A 16,322-nucleotide genomic window follows, 5' to 3' on the forward strand; every position below is an offset into this window, starting at 1 on the left:
TTTTTTTCCTACTATGGAAGTCCATGGGGTCCCATCAAATGTCTTGTTAACGACACTCTTCAAAATATCTTCCTTTGTGTTCAATACAGGTTTAAAACAACTTGAGGGTGAGTAGAAGATGACAGAATTTTCATTTCAAAGTGAACTATTCCGTTAATGGTGTTTTTTAAGATATATACACTCTATCGTTCAAAAATGTAGGTCGGTAAGATTTCTTAATGTTATTAAAAAGAAGTCTCTTATGCTCACCAAGCCTGCATTTATTTGATCAAAAATACAGTAAAAATTTTGAAATATTATTACAATTTAAAATAACTTTGTTCTATTGTTAATATATTTTAAAATGTAATTTATTCCTGTGACGCAAAGCTGAATTTTCAGCATCATTACTCCAGTCTTCAGTGTCACATGATCTTCATTCTAATATGCTGATTTGATGCTCAAAAAAACATTTATTATGATCAATGCTGAAAACAGCTGTGCTGCTTAATATTTTATAGAAACCGTGGTCATTTTTTTTCAAGATTGTAACATAAATGTCTTTACTGTCACTTTTTATCAATTTCATGTATTCTTGCTGAATAAAAGTATTAATTTTTTTTTTTTTTTTTTTTAGTGACCCCAAACTTTTCAACATTTTAACAGCCAATATGCATTCATTAGAAGAGCAAGAATATAGCAATCCTTTTGGAATAGCCTGTTGCTCACAACAACAGTTGCTATGAAAGAGTTGCTAAGAAGATGATGGGTAACCTAGTAATCAAAAGCAATCAGAGAGCTCCGGGAACAAAAAAGCCTGAGGGAGTCCTTGATCAACTCGTCTAGTTATAAATTCATCTTTCCTCTTTCTTAATATAGGCCTACTTTGTACAAACGGACAGTCCAAAGAAGATTATTTCCAAACAACCCTCATTATTTCCTCCTTTTCTTCATTCTGATTTTTTTTCTTTCTGATTCTTCTTATGTACCTTTTCAAGCCCTGATGGCTTGCACTGAATGTAATCATCCAACCACAGGTCTTCCATTTCTGCCAACTCAAGCTGAAGCTCCTGCTGGATGCTAGAAGTAGCATCTGGAAGATGGGGGGAAAGGGGACACTCCATCCCAGTGGGAGTCACCTGGAGCAGAGGGTAAGGACTCTCCATAGCTGTAGCGTTAGGTTTGAGGAGCACAGGAATCCGACTACCTCTGTGACTCTGGAGAGGATGATATTCAAAGCTTTTAAGCAGGCTGAGGGCAATATCAAGTCCGCACACAGAACCAGGCCTGGACTCGGGCCTCCTGATTGTAGATTGTTCCTCTTCAGACTCTCCCTGCATGGTGTTAGGGTGGACTTTTGAATTAGACTCTTGGGTGAGATCTACAGCAGTGTCCAAAGACTCCACAGAAGAGCCAGGACTTATGCAGAAGGGCTCTTGATCACTGGGGCAGCAAGTTTGGTTGTTCTCGACCGGTTCGGGTTCTGGTGGAGGTGCGGATGGGCTGGTCTCCTCAGCGTTGTCCTGAACACTACCGGAGTAGCGTGTGGAGGGTCCACAGGAAGTGCTCCGACCCACTTTCCTGGGAACCTTGCAGACAGCCTCATAATCTGAATCTGCCACTCGCAACGCAGCGCATCCTTTGCACTTCCTGGGTCGGGGACACGGACTGGCATCCGCTGCCGCGTGGCACTGATGGTGAGGGCATTGGTGGTCTTGAACCTGCTCTTGAGCGCCTTGCTCAGCCCATGACTCATAGACAGAGTATGTCAGATCTTCCTGCAGTAGAGCACTGTATTCAACTTCAGTCAACTTGGAAAAGTCCACTACAGGAGAGTCCAAAGCACCATCATCCACTCCAAAATCATCAGCATTGTTTTTGCGGTACAGTCCGCCGATGCACTGTCTGAGCCTGTCTTTCTCCAACAAGAGCTTCTGCATCCGTTCGACTGACAACGCCTCCACCCTGGCGATTACAGTGTCGAAGCGATACATTCGGTCCAGCATGAAGGTACACTTGCTGCAGGCGAACTCTCCCCGGCCGTCTCGGGTCATCTCCTTGCCCAACGCATAGGACAGCAGCACCTGCAGACTCAGCTTGGCAGTTGGGTGGAAGATCCATCGGCGTTGGTTACCACACAGCTCCCTTGCACAGATGCGACACAAGTCCTTCATCTTTGAGTCCAACATCATAAATCTTCAATTTAATAATAATCTAGGTATTTGTGCCAAGACTATACCAAGAGCGAAAGTGAAGATGTCATGACATATAAAGATCTTATATTTCTATTCTTCTTCAGTTCCCATCAATTGAAAATAAGACGTTATATATGTATATTAATTGGAAACTATCATAACTTCACGTCAGGTTGTTTATCATAGATTAGATGACGACTTTCATTTATCCCAGTCAATCCATATCTTAAAGTTGTAGTATTTTATGTCCTTATTTATGTCCTTGAGATTGATATTTAAATATATATCGCTGGAAATAAATCTCGATTTTGATTTCAATGTCCAGATGCTTGTCCTCGTCAATGGAAATAAAGATGCGTGTTTTGTCCTTCACTCGCGCGGTCCAGATAATGTTTCATTCGCTCTCTGTGAAGACGCCGACATGACAGGACATCATTTAAATCCCACCGCCCGACTCCGGTTTAAAACACGAGTCATTTTCATATAACCATCAGTACACGATTTGTAAACGGAAATAATATCATATTCTATCCCAGAATATTTGCCAATATTCTGTGTATAACCGGGTATCAATGAATGTACAGGCAGTGAAGCAGCAAACGATGTGGCAAAGAGTGAGGCAGGGAAAATGGCGCGTACCATTTTCTGGACAAAAAGTGGGGGGGTCGCAAATATGCGTTTCTACAATATATGCTATCTCTTTAAAACGTAGCAACAGCTGTTGACTTCCAAATACGAGATTAGATTACAGCTACTATCTAAATCGTCGTTTTATTGTTCATTGCGTGTCAACTGTGTTTTTGTAAATTCTCTGATCACCCCTCGGTATATGCAGTGCTACCGGCCAAACAAAGGGAACAAGCCAAGAAAACGCTGACACTACTTTACATACTGATTTCCATTTTCGAAAGGAGGTACGACTGGGAAAATGATTTTGATTTTCATACGCCCTGGTTTTATAGTATCTATCTACACCACTGGTCTATATATTCCTCGTTACAATCCTGAATTTGTGTGAATGGTTGTTTTTATAATAAATGTGCAGTTAATGGGTCAAAATAATTACTGCATTTTAGCACTGCTTGTAAATTGCAGCAGTGAAGAATGTCATTTGTTGATTGATTTACAAATGATTTGTTACATTGATGTACAAAGATTTAAACAACCAGATTTGCCATCAACAACCACACACCAACCTTGTAAGGATAGATGGATCAATCTCTTATAATTTACTATTGATTCTAGCTAGAAATAACTGAATGATGTCATGTTTTATGGTATATTTGCACATACTGGCAGTTTGTGGTGTCCCTTTGTGAATTTTTCATTCAAATGTCTCTAGAATTTAGACAACGGAGACAGAACACCATAACAGTGCTAAAACACAAAACAGCCTTAATCAAAAACCTATTTATCCTAATCAGGCAAATGTAGTATTATCTCATTGTTTATGTCAACCAGTGACAGTGATGGCAATGAGCTGTTGTGAGACAGTAAAATTAACTGTGAGTTTTCATTATTATTCTGTGTGATGTAAATTATTGTATATTTTAGGCCTAAATTATATTTTGAAAAATCACTTCAAAGTTGAAATACGTTGTTTAACTGTGGGAAAGAAAGTGCTAGGATTTCAAAAATAGATGTCATCACTTGTCACCTTGCAAACCCAGGTTAAACAAGAAATCGAATACTGCATATACCTTTAACCCCTCAGTTGGATCTTTTTTTTTTTTTTTGTCTATGGGATGACAAAAATTATTTACAAGAGCAAATAGCAACACTGAAAGTAAAATACATGAAAATACCAATATATATATATATATATATATATATATATATATATATATATATATATATACATATAAACCAGAAAAACAGTTTGGATTGGATGACAAATGGCAAGTGCTGTGAAATACAACTAACATGCTGTTCGATTTTTAAAATGGTTGTAAATGTGTGTGCTCGTGTGCAGTCTCAGCTCGCTATGGCTGTACACTAGATGTCGCTCTCAGCACACTGGTGATGCTATTTCTTCAGTAAACGTACAGCCATTTCCCTAAAAATGGGCCAATTCATTGATTAGATTGACTTATAAAACAATAAAATAAAAAGTCTTACTTGCATCTCCTGCTCTGTGCTGCTTTTTCCATGAGCCAGTTCTTCTCTGAGGGTCTAAAAAAAGAAAAAGAAACATGTAGCCTACTTTACAAAACAAGCCATGGCACACAGTTTAAAAGACTAATATAAACATTTGATTGTGTATTTCTGTTTAACCCTGTAAAGCCCGACATATGATTATTTGAAATATTATTTTTAATAATAATTTTTAAAAAAAGTTTGCATTTTTTTTGTTGATTATACATCAGGCTTTTATGACTCCGAGGCCCAAACTGAGCAAAATATGCAATTTGTTGCAGTTGCTGTTCATATGGCCAACAAGTAAGAAGAAAGTCTGATAGCTTGTAATGTAAATCAATAAGATCTTTATAACAGTATAGCAGACTACTTAAAATGCATACAAATGTGACACATCTCTCTATATCTCCCAATAATAATAGTTAATTAGATATTTAAATGCTTAGTTTTATTATCAAAGCTCTGTAGTTTTTTATATATCAAAATACAATGATGATTGAGAGATGTGTAAATAAACATTCCTCAAAAGCCTGATGTATCATATTTGATACATTTAAACATGAATTTTCTTAAGAACAATGTATGGATAATATGTGAACCTAAGTTGCTTTAGGACAGTAAGTGTCCATATTGAAATATTACTAACAATACAAAAGTTAATCTTACATTTACTTTATAAAAATCAGAAAATATTTCACAGAAAAAAGTTTATTCCGAATTATACAAAAAAAGACAGAAGGCATGTAGTAGATTGCGTACAAAAGCAAAGCTTTGATCACGTTGATAATTTAAAGGTCTTAGAAATGTGTGTATTAAATATGATACAGTAAGCTTTATAGGGTTAAACAATTTCCTTTGCGTTTGTGTCAATTTGCATATTTTAGTCAATTTGATTAATTGTTACAATGTTAAACATGTTTATCTACATGCAGGCTATACCAATTTTATACGTCTCAGTTTACATATGAATCTAAGTTGAAGTTAATATAAAACTCCCTGTTTATGTGATTTATACCCATACTGTAAATATACTAATCTGGGAGAAAGTATTGAATCACTCCTGCGAGTGCCATGACCTATTTGCAATGGCATGACTGTGTGTGTATGTGTTTATAAATACAATCTGATATCCGAACCCACTTTCTCTTTTGGGGTTGAATAGGGGCCAGAGGCCAAAGTGACCTAGTTAGCTGCCTTAACCACACTGAAGAATACAGTAGAGCCAGATGTCACAATCACATATAACACACAATTATGTGAGCATGTAAATTCGAGTGTGTATGCTATATGCCTAAAAGCATTATTCTGTGACATGCTCCAGCAGGGGTGACACAGATTAAAGCAGGCTACGGATTATCAGGGCAACGTGAAATCTATGTGTGCATTGAGATGGATGAGAGTCCTATTGTATACCTGTGTGTGTTTCTCTTTCTGCTGGAGGGAAAAGTTGAGGCTCTGCACTTGCTCTTCCAGCTCAGTTAGTTTTGCAGTAAGGACGTCCCTCTGTGAACTTAGATCGGATGCTTCTTGCTCTCTCCTGCATACGTTTTCATTCAGTTCTGCTATTAACCTAAGTGAAACAAAGAGGAAAAGGCGTAAGAGATTGAGAAACAGATGATCAGAATAATCAACATTATTTGAAACGATCCCTGAATTAACTTCAGTATATTCAGTCATATTCATGATCAGTGCTGTAATGTTTACCTGTCCTTCTCAGCCATCTCATCAAGCTGTGCCATGGCAGACAAGCTTTCATTCCCCCCCTGCATTTCCATCATCATCCTCCTTTCTAGGGCCAAACAGCGTCGGGTCTCCGAGTCAGCCAGAGAAGCCATTTTTTCTGCTTCACTTCTTGCCAATTGAGTCTCCTGAAAGAAAAAATTGCAGTAAAATGAAATGCAATGCGATAAAATAAAATAAAACGCAAAAAACTGCAATGCAATAAAATAGTATAAAATAAAATGGACAGTTTTGTTCTGCATGCTGAAACATGTTAAGACAGGATTTTATAAAGTCTCTTATACAGACTTTGCTTTAAAAACACACACTTACAAGAGTAAGTAACCAAAAGCAGCACAAGTGTTTTAAATACTAAGCACTGTAAATGTGGATGTTTGTGTGTGTGGGAACTGGGAATGTAATATGCACCTCCTGCAGAAGCTGGATCTTGGTCTCCAGAATCTCTTGCATGTGTCCGATCTCCTGCTGGCGTTCCTCACAGCGACGCTGCACCTCCACCTCATTCTGATTGGTCAGACTCTCTGCTGTGGTTCTGTGAAGTAACACAATACAAACAAAACAGCTTTAGTGAACAGTTCGGAAAGAATGGGTCAAAACAAATCTATACAGTAGATACAAATGGGAAAAGGACGCTTTTGATCTGAATGCTGCCTGTGCCATTGTGGATTTGTCTGATAGTTAGAGTCTAAAAATATATAATAAACCTAATTAACAAAGAAAGGTAAAATTAATTTATATATGTACAGCACAGTTAAATTGTACAGCACAGTTAAATTGGACTCTTTCACTGATATATATATATAAAAACAAATGAGTGTAATTCTAAAACTCTAGGTAATTATAATTTATAATTCTAAAAATAAATTATACAACAATGTATTTAAAAAATCACGTTTTGGGAAAATGTATTAGTGTCCTTTGGGGTGGAAAAAATTCAAAAATCAAATTACTGCTAGTGGTCATGTTTGATTTATTTAATCTTTGTCCCTGAGCACATTCATACCTTTCAGACTCAGTGAAAGAGTTTCATTTCATTTTTCAATCCCCAAAGAGAATTAAAGCAAAAGAAGAGAGTCACAAAGGTGAGTCGTAACAATCTTTGCTCATGTCTCCTGTGGGATGTTTTTAACAGTTCTTTGTGTGTGTGAAGGGTGTTGCTCTGACATTTTAAGTATTCTGGAGTGTCTGCGAGAGCCTTTCACTCAGCGCAGCGCTCTAGAAGCCTCTCGAGGACTTCACAACAGCTTTTCCAGACCCCGTTGCTCCATTGCAGCGGAGCTGTTTTTGAACGTGATGATGGCTGCGGCACTGACCCCGCTGTAATTGTTTGATCCGGAGCAAACGGCACCTCTGGGTTTTTAACTGTGTCGTGCCAGGACATCCATAACTGCAACGAGCGGTCTGAGCGATCGTCCTGATCAGTCACTACAACATGTTAGCAATCATAGCCTAAAGACATGTCATTTAGCTCGGGAGGTGAAATCATTCAGTTCTGATTTTTTTTAGTCCTCGGTGAACCGAATGTCAGTTCTGAGGGTCAGAGCGATGGCTTAAGGGAAGCTATGAAGAAAAAAGTGAGGAGAAATTATGAGGGGATTTTTTGCTTGACGGCTTAGACTCAGACTCAGGTCACCGGGAAACACATCATCAGAACCGAACAGAGCGTGTGATGGAAATGACACATAGCAACTGGCCCTTCAACGGAACAATGATGTCAGCTGAAGAATAACACGAAGGAAGGGGGTCTCATTTATAGGTGATCCCCTGAAGGCCAATGGATCCTACTGTAAATTTAAACATTACTGACACACTTCCACCCAACTGTAGAAGAAAAAGCAAAGCTTCAGCCATAAAACACCAAACTTAACCCTACTTACGTGGGGACTAAGTTGCTCATTGTGTGTTTTACTGAGAATGAATTAGCCCTTGCCACTATAGACAGGTGCATACAGTACAATTCAAACATTTGGGGTCAGTACGTTTTTTTTAAAGAAATTGAATGACATTTTCTTTCATTAAATTGATCAAAGTGACAGTAAAGATTCAATTGTTAAATAATTCAAACAAATTATTATTTTTTACTTTGTTCATCAAAGAATCCTGATGTTTCTACAAAAACATTAAGCAGCAGAACTTTTTTCAACAGTGATAATAATAAAAACAGTTTATTGAACAGCAAATCATCATATTTGAATGATTTCTTAAGGATCATGTGACACTGAACACTGAGTAATGATGTTGAAAATTCAGCTTTGCTGTAAAATAAATGTGTGTGTGTGTGGGGGGGGGGGGGATTCAAGTGTCTAAAAAGGGGCTCAAATAGCCTTTTCATCAGCAAAATAAAGTCACAGCCATGTGCTGCAGTAGGCCTACACGTTTCAAAGAGTATCATGACACTCTGTCTTATCCTCTAAACCAGATAAGTGTTCGACATGGACTTGGCGATAGGCTTTGGCCTTTTGCATTTGGCAGTATAGCAAGATAAGTCGCACATGCCTATGAGAAGCAGCTATTCTGATAGTAGTTGCAGCCCGGCATTATGAGTGAGAGAGAGGTTTACCAGACTGAAGGAGACAGATTCATAGAACACAGACTTATGTCTCAGCTGCTTTCCTGATTATGCTTGGCTTCATTATTTGCACTCTTAATAAATACTTCCTAATATAGAAAGCAGTTATGATGACACATTTTCATTTTATATTTTTTTCTTATAGCTATATAGCTTTCACACGGTCAGTGTTTGTATCATTAACCAATAGATTATTCTGTTCGTATAAGCTCTTAAAGTGCAGGTATGAGAGGTATGAAAATGTATGGGAGTCAGTTAATTATACTTTAATTTATAACTGAACTGTGCAAATGTAACTGGATTCAGAACTCAGGACTGACAAGCATATTCTGCTGTGTGAATGTAGCCTAACTGTAATTTGTGAACAGCAAATATATAAAGAATATATTTGTGTTGTTTGATACTTACAGGGCCTTGTCAAGCTGTTCCTGTCTTTCCTGGAGATCTTGTTTCAAACTTTCCACCTCAACCTTCAGCTCAATGTTCTGAAAAACAAAGGGAGTCTTTGAAAAAGTCATTGCAATCACATTTTGCAAGTCTCCGAGTTTTGCAAGTAATAGAGTATTATTCACTTTAATAAACCGTCCATTAGAAATTCATGCTTCCAACACTATTTATCAACTTGCTATCAACATATTTTTGTCTGCATAAATGTATCTGCATTATGCTAAATTAAAAATACAAAAAAAAGAAGTTGTAAATGATTCATGGGTCTTCTCTGCTGAGTCTGCAGAGCCTGCGTGAGCTCTCTGCACGTGCAGCTGCAGTCTCACCCTAAAATAGAACAAGAGACGCCAACCACCTGCTCTTTCACTCTCTCTGACAAGCACTCAAACCTGACCCCTTTTTACTTTCCTCTTCCCACAATGCACCAGGCCACAGAAACAGAGACTTTTTTTTAACTCTCACCACCACATACTCAGTGTAGCTGGCAAGAGATCAGTTCCTGCTAGTACTTGTGTGTGCATCGATATGTTTTTGAAATGATACATACGCATCCCGTTGTAACCCTCAGAGAGCTTCGCCAGTTGAATGGTGTTTGATGAATGAAAGCAATATATGAGCAGCTGTCATATATCAGTCGTTCTTAATGATTTGTGCTGCCTATATGGGTCAGTGGAACTAATATTTGTTTTATCGGGCTCATTTGAAAAGGTCAGACAGAAATAGCCTGGTTTTGGCACTAATACCGCATCCTTGGGCTTTACATACACACACTTCAGTTGCGAGTATCAGTTACCAGAACAGTTAAGCAATGCTATTTTAAGTCCAATTGTGCATGAATGCAAGTTCATCTAATTAATCAAAATGAATCAAATTGGTCAAATCAAGATTGTTGGGCCATGTATACCATAATGGTGTGGTTTTCATTACAATATTAATACTTTATGCATAAATAGTATAACCATGCACCTTAGGAATAATGGGCCTCTATATATGACCTGGCATCATCATCATCATCATCAATCGGCTGCAAACAAAACGGGTTCGCAGTCGGTCACAAGTTTTCTCCATTCTGTTTCGATTACTGGCAGCTCTTCGCGTCTCGTCAGCAGTTGGTGGCATGTCATTGTTAATTAGTTTGCCGATGTATGTATGATATAATGTGCGTGGCTTTCCTCGGCTTCGTTTGCCATGCCGCTCGTGGGGCGCATATAACACATATTTGTTAATTTGGTCGTTTGGGTCTCTTCTAAGTGAGTGGCCGACGAAGCGTAGCTGTCTTTGTTGGATTTGAAGGATAAGCTGGTTCTTTTCGACTGCTTCGTATACAGCTTGATTACTTATTCGATCCATTTTCTTAATGCCGAGCAGGATTCTGTAACAACTGGTGGCGAAGCTGTTGAGTGAGTTTTGCATTTTCTGGTTGATGATCCAACTTTCGCAGCCGTACAGGAGGATGGAGATGCACGCTGCTTCAAAGATGTTTAGTTTGAGTTTGATTGGAAGAGTTTTTGATAGAAATACATCCTTCATTTTCCAGAATGCTCCCCACGCTTGTCCTTTTCGTGCTCTGATATCTGCTTCGCTCGACGCGATGTAAGAGCCAAGATACTTGAAGTCTTTTGTCCACTTGATTTTTTGTCCATCGAGTTGAATTGATGTAAGTTGATCGGCATCTCTGGCCCGGCAAGCTCCTGGTTGCTAAATGCTTTGGTTTATTAATCGCTAATTTTTAATGTGATTTCAGACTTTTGGGCTTATATGTCACTTTATATGCAACAAAACTATGTTTAAACATAGTGCTGCATAGTGATACACTCTTCTTGTTCTGTGTTCCAGACTGGTATAGTAGTACATGGACAACAGCTGCTGGAGAGTGTCACCTTTACTTCCCCCTAGAAACCAAACCCAACCAGTGTCAGTCAGTCAACTCTACCCAGAATCCAGTTTTTCCCGTGCCGATGGTCAGTTTGTGACAGGTGCAGGAGACTGCTGGTCCATATTAATGCTGTTTATTTAAATAGACACATATCCAGGCTGCAGTTGTTGTCCACTGTTTGACTTAATAGACGGTTGGGTGTCTGCGGCTCTATGGGCTATTTTAGGTCTTTGCATTTGTCAAGCCAGCAAAACAAATGCTATAGTACTAGAATTTACTTATGTAAAAGCTTATTGTCACCTCAAACAGATTCAGTGACGTGTGTTTCAAATGTATAACTTTTTTTCTCTTTATTACATGCAATATTTGTTGGCCAAAAAATGGTTTGATATTTTGTTGTTACAGTTTTGGGCGTTTCATGAATTGTTTTGATTTCATAATTGTTTAATTGCACAATTGCTGTCAAATTGGGATGATTGAATGTTTAACGGCAGGACAACATCCCATAACATTGTTGTCACAAATTATCAACATGTGTTCAATTGGAGTAAAGTATTTTCTTATTATCAAAACATTTGCTAAAATATGCATTTTATGGCAATAGACAGGCAAATGATGGACCTTTATGGCTAATAATTGGTTGATCTTTTTTTTGTTAAATTTAATTGGTTACTTTAACACATTAAGTGTAGCCCAGTGACACTCACCCTGCGATGGACATCCTCACTGCTACTGTCCTCAAACTTCTGCTGGAAACGCTCCTCCAGGAAGTAGATGCGAAGCTTCAGGCTGAAGTTCTCCTTCTTCAGGTCATTGAGGTGCTGTGAAATAGTACGGTAGCCGTTAAACATGATCGCTTCCTTCACGTAGGGGTCCTCAGACCCCTCATACCTGTGCCATACTGCCTAAATCACACGCTCACGTTAAATGCGAGTAAAGATATCTAAACAAGCCAACTTAAATGTAGTAGGTTTTCTAAAACTAGGACAACAACATCAACATGAACTGTAAGTGACACACTGAGGGTCCTCCTTCTCAAAGGGGTCTAAACCCCCCTCCTCCCCCCTCGACCATGTGTGGTGTATGCAAAGAAGGAGGGGTGATTATGAGGATCTTTTTTTACTTCAACAGCCACCATAAGGAATTAACTTTAAGGATCATGGGCATGCGTGGTGTGTTAACTGATACATACAATGCAATAGAACAGACAGAGAGAGAGAGAGGAGGCTTACGTGCTAAAAATCACAGACTGCTCATTCCAAAAGTGGACGATTCAACTAGATTCAACTGAATTTACAACCGCCATCCTCTGATTTTTACTATTACTAAACCTGTTACTCAAGTCTCACTCAAAATGTTTTACTGTGAGACTGTGTGCATGCATGGTGTCAGTCCGACTCAGGTCGACTATATCCAGCTATCAAGCACACCACAAACATTTATCTCAACATGTAAACAGACGTGTTTTGTTTTTGGGGTCATGCAGCACTATTATATAATTACCACTAAAAGAAAACAAATTAATATGATTTACACTATTTCTTTCAAAAACATGAAAAGATCTTACAGACCCCAAACTAAAAAATTATGAGATAAATAATTTATCATATATACATGTATTTAGAATCAACCACTTAAAGATTTACTTACATGTAAATACTTTAATGTATGTTTATTTGTCACAGAGTTTAACCATTGGAGGGCAGTATGGCTCTAAACTGTGCAGAAAGTGAACTTTAGTAAGACTCCGTACTTTTCAGGGTTATTTTCAGGAGGTATCCTGTACCAGCTGTCGCTAAGGAATTCTGGACTGGATCCGTCCTTCATACTCGAGTCGGCCTCCTCGATCCACAACCAACATATACATCAACAAGCCAAACACTTATGTGGAGACAGATTCACCATTTCCCAATAAAATCACTTCACAAAGGCTTACAAACACACACACACACACACACACACACACACACACACACACACACACACACACACACACACACACACACACACCTAAAAATAGCATATAAATGCTATTAATATCACTGATGGGAGCTTCTACTTTCTGTTGCTAGGCTAACACTTTAGTTTAGAGTCAAATTCTCACTATTAACTAGTTGCTTATTAGCATGCATATTACTAGGATATCGGCTGTTTATTAGTAGCCTACATATTAATGCCTTATTCTGCATGATCTTATTCTACATCCCCTATCCTACGCAATACCTAAACTTAACAACTTACTAACTATTAATAAGCAATTACGAGTTTATTGAGGCAAAAGTCGTAGTTAGTAATTAGTTCATAGTGAGAATTGAACCTATTGAATTTAAATCTAAAGTGGGACCGGGTTCACAATTCAAGCTTCAAAAAATGTGAGATGAAAAAATGTTGCACAAAATAATACTAATCAATAGATGGCTTAAGTAAGTAATGAAATTGAACATGATTGATTTCGCTGCAAAAAGAAATTGAATATGCACAAAAAGCTTGGCGGACTAAACTTCAAAGTATAGGACAACTGGGAATGACAACTGGAGACCCCTAAAAACACATTAGGGGCTCATACATACTGTAGAGATGTCGCCTCGGGCATTTTTAATTTAAGCAAACCCCTATTTCTTTCAATCTGGAATCAGTCTTGCCATCAAATGCATGAGACTTTGTTAAAGGCAGTGAGACTAGATTACATAAGTGCAATACTGTTCTTTCATGGTTATTTCCCTAGCGCTTGCTGTCTGTCCCCCATCACGAGGGTGATTGCGTTGCTCAGTCTGTCAGCGAGGGAACTTGAGTTCTACAGGTCCACAGGAGGTTTTCCGTTGTGGGAGGAAAATGGGAGGTTTGACATGTTTGTAAAGAGACACATCGGCGTCTGGACTCTGTCTTTCTGTCGCTGTCAGACGGGGCAGAGGTCTGAAACAAGGAGGCCAAAGACAGTGAGCTTCTGTGTGCCGTACGTACTGAGGTTCATACGCATGCAGTCTATATTCACAGTCAGCTGACTGACTGACTGACTCTTATTGAGTGCTTGAGCTTTGATATTATGAGCCAGCTAATGGGAACTGGCTTTGAAACAGTCGTTTAAAGGATTACACATGCCGAAAAAATTCAAATGAAGGGATTTGTCTGCCATAAAAGTAATGCTAGATGACAAACTGTACAAGTGATACTGTATGGACTTTTGGTTAGAAATTAGGAATGAAAGCATATATCAATCATTACTAGGAGTCATTAATCATAATAATAACTATGTATAAAGACAATGAGCAACAAACATAGAAACTCAGTCAGCAGGTCCTATAATATTAGTGTGATATTTTCCAGACAAATCCAAGCCTTATTAATCAAATTCATCTTACTATGATTACAATCTCTTAAAAATACAGCACAGCTATATAAAATGCAGAGTTTGCAATGAAGCACATCTATACTGAAGCCAGGGTTGCTCTTGTTTCTGTGCAGGAATGTATTCATGATCAGCTCTGTGTCTCCCTCATTTGCATTTACTGTAGACGGTTAATGTTGCCATGGCGCCCTGTGTCAGAGATACTTGCTTCCTGAGTCCCAACTGCTGCTTCACTTCTCACGTCTTATCAGTATGCAGCAGTTTTTGTGGAATACTCACTAACAAATATTATTATGAATGTAACGTGATGCAAGTTGGCGACAAATGGTGCCAAAAGACACGAACATACACAGCAAATGATACACACATCTCTCATGTTCTTTTTGTACTGTATATGTACTAAAACATATGTATTAAGGTTTTCACAAAAAATATTAAGCAGCACAACTATTTTCAACATTGCTAAGAATCATTTTTATTATGAAATCAGCATATTAGAATGATTTCCGAAGGATCATGTGACACTGAAGACATGCTGAAAATTCAGCTTTGCATCACAGGAATAAATAACATTTAAAATATATTAAAATTAGGGGTGGGAATCTTTTACCATCTCACGATTCGATTCGATTCCGATTCTTGAGGCCACGATTCGATTCAAAATCGATTTTCGATTCAAAAAGATTTTCGATTCAAAACGATTCGATTCGATTTTATCCATAATGATTTCTAATCGGGTTTCTGATCATGATCTAGGCCTACTCTCATCTGCTTTGCTATACAGAATGACAAACGGAGACTTTAAAGTGTCTTTTTCACATTTATTAAGTTCAATTCTCAGGGAAGTGCCTTTTATCAAAAACATGTTCTCAATTGCTACTCATTAGTATCTAGCTATAAAATAAGTTGGAACAAAACAAAAGTGCTTCTTCATAATACAAAATGGTTGAAAATAGATGCAGTTTACCACAAATATCATGTAGAACACAACCGGTGAAGACAAAAAAACATCTATATTTCTCAGTCAGACACAGTAACTTAAAGAATAACAAGTTATGAAAATAAAGTGCTTCTTTCAAAATGAATAATAGTCCTACCCCTAAGCTACCTGGCGATGAAGCAGCGATAGACCGAGTCTTTTTTTTTTTTTTTTGCCCTCTCGGAGTTGGCAGGGAGTTTCGTGAAGCACTGCAGTGTGCGTTGGTCTGCAGCTGGCGGCTGACTGTACGTTCACACCGCCGCCGACTTGAGCTGCAAAAAAGCTATGGCCGCCCTGTCAAGGACGCTTGTCAAAAAGTACGGAGAATCTTGTTGACGCTTTGGCCGCTCTGACGTAGCAGCATTCCCAATGAAATGTAAACAGAAAAAACAAGCAATGCATTCGGCAGTTTAGGATATCGCACAAGATTTGTCAACACAGAAAACGTTTCATCACTGGAGAGTTTTTTTTTCCCGACACCATCGTATTAATTGATTTTGATTAATATGCGCGGCCGGAGAGAGAGAGAGAGAGCAGACAGCGCTCGGGTGAGTGCGCGCGCGCGGCCGGGGCTCTCTCTCTCTGCTCGCTCTTATGCCCTGTCAAGCGCGCCCTGTTAAACTGACAGGACTTAAAACACATGCAAATGGTAGGAACGAAAGATCTCCCTCTCATCCATTTGCTTCCTTTTTGTTTTAGTGATTTGCCGCTCACGTCCCGTTACAAAAATGGAGGCGAACAGCCAGCTGATTTTATTTATTTATTAAATCGATTCTTGGACATTTCAGATCGATTCTGAATCGTTGCCAATGAGAATCTAGATTCTTCTGTGAATCGATTTTTTTGGCACACCCCTAATTAAAATAGAAAAGTCATATTTTTTGTATTAATCATTTTTCACAATATACTGTTGTACTTTATTGATGATCAAATAAATGTAGTTTTGGTGAGATGCTTCAGTCAAAAACATTACAAAATCTTACCAACACCAAAACCATTGAACAATATAATTCTATAACAATTTTGTTTAATTAGAACACTAAATTAAACACCAA

General features: G+C 38.2%; 1 protein-coding gene across 13 annotated transcripts in view; it reads right to left on the minus strand.

Annotated features, from left to right (window-relative positions):
* The window catches only part of pde4dip (phosphodiesterase 4D interacting protein), a 68,280-nt gene that overhangs the window by 29,979 nt on the left and 21,979 nt on the right, over positions 1 to 16,322 (minus strand). For 6 of the 13 annotated variants that reach the window (XM_079584488.1, XM_079584495.1, XM_079584491.1 and 3 more), the window contains exon 1: positions 969 to 2,302. In XM_079584488.1, coding sequence (XP_079440614.1) covers positions 969 to 2,171 — 1,203 coding nt within the window. In that variant the 5' untranslated portion in view covers positions 2,172 to 2,302. Of the gene's footprint in view, positions 1 to 968; positions 2,303 to 4,292; positions 4,347 to 5,723; positions 5,881 to 6,014; positions 6,179 to 6,458; positions 6,583 to 9,027; positions 9,105 to 11,649; positions 12,001 to 16,322 lie in introns of those variants that run through there. The other 7 variants (XM_079584493.1, XM_079584492.1, XM_079584487.1 and 4 more) reach the window with 2 other exon arrangements.

The sequence above is a fragment of the Phoxinus phoxinus genome (assembly GCF_949152265.1).
Source record: "Phoxinus phoxinus genome assembly, chromosome: 16".
Classification (NCBI taxonomy): domain Eukaryota; kingdom Metazoa; phylum Chordata; class Actinopteri; order Cypriniformes; family Leuciscidae; genus Phoxinus; species Phoxinus phoxinus.